The sequence below is a fragment of the Choloepus didactylus genome, chromosome 3 (genome assembly GCF_015220235.1).
Source record: "Choloepus didactylus isolate mChoDid1 chromosome 3, mChoDid1.pri, whole genome shotgun sequence".
NCBI lineage: Eukaryota > Metazoa > Chordata > Mammalia > Pilosa > Megalonychidae > Choloepus > Choloepus didactylus.
In genome coordinates, this window is record NC_051309.1 from 114085819 (window position 1) to 114091012 (window position 5194).

Consider the following 5194-nt stretch of genomic DNA (forward strand, 5'->3'; position numbering starts at 1 on the left):
AATAATAATAATAATAATAAATAAGTATGGTTTAAAATCTATGCCCATGGAAATAAGGAAGGTGGGGCACTGCACTTTTAATCTGGTTAAGGAGAAATCAATTAAAATGGAAATTACCAACCATTGCAAAATGAAAAGCAATAAGAGCTCTACATATCAAAATCAGTGGGGTGTAGCCAAACTAGTACTCAGAGGAAAATGCATGACCTTAAATGCATTTATTAGAAATCAAAATTGAAAACAAAGAAACCAAGCTTTTAAGAATCTACGTTAAAGCACACAAAATAAGCTCAAATAAAAGCAAAAGGAAGTAATTAATAAAGTCAGAAATCAATGAAAGAAAATACAAAAAATAGAGTTGAGCAATACACAAAAAACTGCTTCTTTGCAATGACCAACAAAATAGACAGATGTTCTTTCTGATAAAGAAAAAGAGGAGAGAGACATAAATAATGACAGGAATAAGCTTCAGCTCCAGATTAGATTTTTAAACAAATAAATTTTCAAAACAGAAACATAATTATTTGGTAGGCAATCATAAATTACCAAAATTTTGTAAAAAAAAAAAAAAAAAAAAAAAAAAAAGGTATAGGGCTAGTATGACCAATAGCCATAGAAGAAAGTGGAAGGGTAGTCAAAGATCTACCTTTAAAATTTGTTGCAGACAGCCTCTAAAATGGCCCATAATAGCACCTACTGGTTTTCACACCCTTGTGTAATCTCCTCCCTTTGTGGGTGGCTGGATTAGCAACTCACTTTTTCTAGCCAATAGACTGCAGCAAAAGTGATGGGATATTACTTTCAAGTTTAGGTTACAAAACAGACTGTCACTCCTATTTTGCTACATGACTCTCTCCCTTAGTGAAGCCAGTTGTCAAGTTGTGATCTTCCCTGGGGGGAGATCCATGTGTCAAGGAACTGAGGGGGCCTCTGGCCAATAGCCCATGCAGAACTGAGGTCCTGAGTTAGACAACCCAAGGAAACTGCATCTTGCCAACAGCCATGTGAGTGAGGTTGGAAATGTATCCTCCCCCTAGACATCCCTAAGATGACTGAAATCCCAGCCAACAACTTGATTGTAGCCTGTGAGAGATCCATGTTTAGTTTCTTGATCTACAGAAATTATGAGGTAATAAATGTTTGTTGTTTTAAACCATTAAGTTTTGGGGGTAATTTGTTACACAGCAACATATAACTAATACAAAAATAGGTCCCAGGCCCAGACAATTTTCTATATTATGTAAACCCTTCCTGAGCATAGAAAAAGATGGATTGCTATTCACCTTGCTTTTGGAAGTTAGCCGAACCCTGATACCAAAGGTGGACAAGAACAGGATATATAAAGAAGATGACAAGTGAATCACTTTACAAACACCAAAGAAAAAGTCATAAACAAACATTTAACAAGTGAAATCTAACAACATTGTAATTGAATACTGAATTGTAACCATGTAGAATTTACTTCCAAGAAAGCATTACTTTAAGAAATATATATTTAGTACTTACGTACTAGGCTCTGTCGTTAGGTGCTTTACATGTATTTAGTGGTTTAACCTGCATAATAACTTAATGAGGTAGCACCTATTGTTTAAACCCAATTATATATTTGATGAGACTGAAGGGGAGAAGTTACACAAGTACCAGCATTACCCTGATGGTATAACCAGATAAAGACATTACAAGAAAGTAAAACTACAAATGAATATCTCTTATGAATATAGATGGTAAAATTCTCAACAAAATATTAGCAAATTGAATCCAACAATATATTACTGAACCTTTCTCCATCTCTCTCTCTCCTTTCTTTGTTTCTTTGTCAATAGGGCTCCCTTTAGTATCTGAAGTAGGGCAGCTCTTTTGTTAGCAAAATCTCTCAGCATTCATTTCTCTGTGAAAAAATTTAAGCTCTCCTTCAAATTTGAAGGAGAGCTTTGCTGGATAAAGAATTCTTGGTTGGAAATTTTTCTCTCTCAGAATAAAATATGTCATGCCACTGCCTTTTTGCCTCCATGGTGGCCACTGAGTAGTCACGACTTAGTCTTATGTTGTTTCCTTTGTATGTGGTGAATTGTTTTTCTCTTGCTGCTTTCAGAAATTGCTCCTTCTCTTCAGTATTTGACAGTCTGATCAGAATATGTCTCAGAGTGGGTTTATTTGGATTTATTCTATTTGGAGTTCACTGGGCATTTATGCTTTGTGTATTTATATTGTGTAGACAGTTTGGGAAGTTTTCCCCAACAATTTCTTTGAATACTCTTTCTAGAGCTTTACCCTTCTCTTCCCCTTCTGGGACACCAATGAGTCTTATATTTGGATGTTTTATTTATTTATTTATTTATTTATTTTTTTTTTTTTTAAATGGGTATATTTTATTTATCTGTACTTAAAAATTTATAAATCAACCAAACTACTAAAATATTACTATAATGCAGCAAAAACAAAACACCTATCTACAAAGAGTAAAGTAATTAACAAATGAGAAGTAGCAAACAAAGAAGGGATGAAGGAAATCAATGAAGCAGGGTCATGATAGCTTAACAAGTCAGTGAAGCCTCCCAATGCCTTAGAATGAGTACTCCATCACACATTTTTATACTTTTACTTCCTATTCTTGAGGCTAGATCCTAAAGATATCCGAACTAATATTATATCTACTTCTCTATAGTCACAAACATCTATCTCATCCTGTATGTTGTCCAAAACAGTCAAGGTCATCTGGCCCATTACTACTGAATTTTTTAAATCTTTGAAATCTCTGATTAGACTCATAACATACCTATACCCACCCCAGTTACCCAATGAATAAAGCCAGACACACAGCTTTCAAAATAATTCTGCAAGGAAAGAACTAATGCAGCCTCTGCCCAGATTGAGCTTGTAGTCTATACCCATCTTCACCCTTATCTTCATACATCTTCAGGCTGGGTATTCATGAAGTAATTTGGGAATAAATCCATGGTGTGTAGGGTACTAAAATATTTAGCAGCTTGCTCTATTACATTATGGTTTTCCCCAGCACTTCCCAAGGTGGCCTCCAAATCACTGGCAGGAGAATTTTGCTGGAATTGGACCTGGAGCTGCAGGGATTCCTCTCCACTGTTCTGGAACTGATTGTTCCAGACTGGGTTATTATTCCAGGCTTGGGTGTACCAGTGCTGGCTGCTCCAGGAATGGCTGCTCCAAATTGGACTGTTCCAAGTCTGATTGCTCCACATGGGGAAGTTACCGGAAGTGTTCGCCAAGCAACCTTGGGGATAGGAAGAGTAGAGTCCTGGGAATTCTGTAGGTGCTGAGCCCTTCTGGATCACACTGTTGCCATTCTTTGACCAGTTGGTGTTTTTCTGCCACTTCTTACATTTCATTCTCTGGTTCTGGAACCAGGTCTTAACCTGTTTGTAGCTGAGGTTCAGAATGTTGGAAAGTTCTTGCATCTGCTGGAGACTGAGGTATTTCTGTTTTTGAAATCTATCATTGAGTATACACAGCTGGGTCTGAGAGAACACGGTTCTGATCTTCTGTTTCTTCACCTGGCCCTCATCTTCCTTCCTCCCTGCGCTCTTCCCTCCAGACATGGGTAGTTTTACTTTGGGACTGGTGGAAGAGTCGGGGCTATCCTGAATAAGCAGATCCACAGAGGAAGGAAGAGGAGAGACTGTCTCTGGCTGGTGCACCTCAGCAGACGACATTTGCAAGGATGCATAGTTTTTTTCAGCCTCATAAATCTCCGGCATTGGTGAAGACTCACGAGAATTGTCTGTTTCAGGGCAAGGCAGGCTTTGGGGAGAAGCTAGATCCACGCTCATGTTGTTGAGCAGAAGGAGGGGGGAGAAAAAATCAAAGGCCTAGTCTGTGAGAATGGCCAAGGTGGGCTTAAAAGACAATTTGGGTGGAAGAACTTAGAGAAATATGAAGATCTACAGATACAAAAGTATTAAAAGGGCAGGATGAAGGGAATCCCCTCTGCAGTAGCAATACCCAAACAGCCCAATGCAGGAAAAGATGGATGTTTTATTTTAACTATCATATCCCTGAGGTCCATTTTGATTTTTAAAATTTTTCCCCCCATTCTTTCTTTTGTTCTTTCATTTTCCATTTTGTCTTCCTCCAGGTCACTGATTTGTTGTTCAGCTTCCTCTAGTCTTGTACCATGAGTATTCAGAATCTTTTTAATTTGGTCAACAGTTTCTTTTATCTCCATAAGATCATCTATTTTTTTATTTACTCTTGCAATTTCTTCTTTATGCTCTTCTAAGGTCTTCTTCATGTCCTTTATATCCTGTGCCATGCTCTCATTGCTTGTCTTTATTCTTTGATTAATTGCTCCAAGTACTGCATCTCCTCTGATCTTTTGATTTAGGTGTTTGGGTTTGGGTTATCCATATCATCTGTTTTTTCCATATGCTTTAAAATTTCTGTTGCTTTTCGCCTCTTGGCATTTGCTTAACTTGATAGGGTTCTTTTAAGATATGTCAGCTAATTCAAAGACTAATCTCTAATTTGTCAGATCCACAGCTTGGTGGCGTACACTTTAACTAACCAGCAGGTGGCATACATGAACCACTTATTTCCCTAAAACCAGTTCTCCCCAACTTCTTCTTTGTGGTGTGGGGTGGTCTGATTCTTGTGGGTTTCCAATTGGTGCACCAAGTTTGGGTGTGTTATTGGTGCTGTCCACCCTGAATGTGAGGTGTGTGTCTGAGTGGATAGAGAGGGAGGGAGGCTTTAATAATCAAACCTCCCAGGTGTTCCTGGAGAGTTAAGGCTATTGCAAGAGTCTAAACCTTCATTTCAGTCTCACCACAGATTGCCTATGGTGCTGAACCACAAGTCCTTGGTATTGGTGTATAGACCCTGGGATTTCCAAGTGGGACCCCCTTCCAAGCTGTGCCCTCCTAGGGCCTCTGCTGGGAAGGCTGTGCTACATCACAGGTGAGCACCATCCCCCAAGGGAAGTTCTGGGCTGCCAGCCATGTAGGGGCATTCCTAGCCTGCTGAAAGGATGGGTGAATGGGGTGTGTTAATTTCCCCCTTTCATACAGCTCCACCTTCCTAGCTCCAGGACAGTTAGCTGTGGGTGTACAAAAGGCTATTGTCCATGCCCAATATTGTGGCATGTGTGTGTTGCTGGAAACACTTCCTGTCACACTGGGTTTTTTGTTGCAGCTCTGGGCTGTGGCACTGGAGCTGGGCAGTA

The 5194-nt window shown here is 39.2% G+C and overlaps 1 protein-coding gene across 1 annotated transcript; it reads right to left on the minus strand.

The window, feature by feature from the left end:
• Positions 1-2906: 2906 nt before the first annotated feature.
• Positions 2907-3949, minus strand: LOC119528746 (homeobox protein NANOG-like). The gene has a single exon (XM_037829023.1). It carries the CDS (start codon positions 3801-3803, stop codon positions 2907-2909), a length of 897 nt encoding a protein of 298 aa, XP_037684951.1. The 5' UTR covers positions 3804-3949.
• Positions 3950-5194: the final 1245 nt, after the last annotated feature.

Excerpts from the sequence above, each read along its gene's own strand:
- LOC119528746 (XM_037829023.1), bottom strand. The coding sequence starts at position 3,803 with ATGAGCGTGGATCTAGCTTCTCCCCAAAGCCTGCCTTGCCCTGAAACA.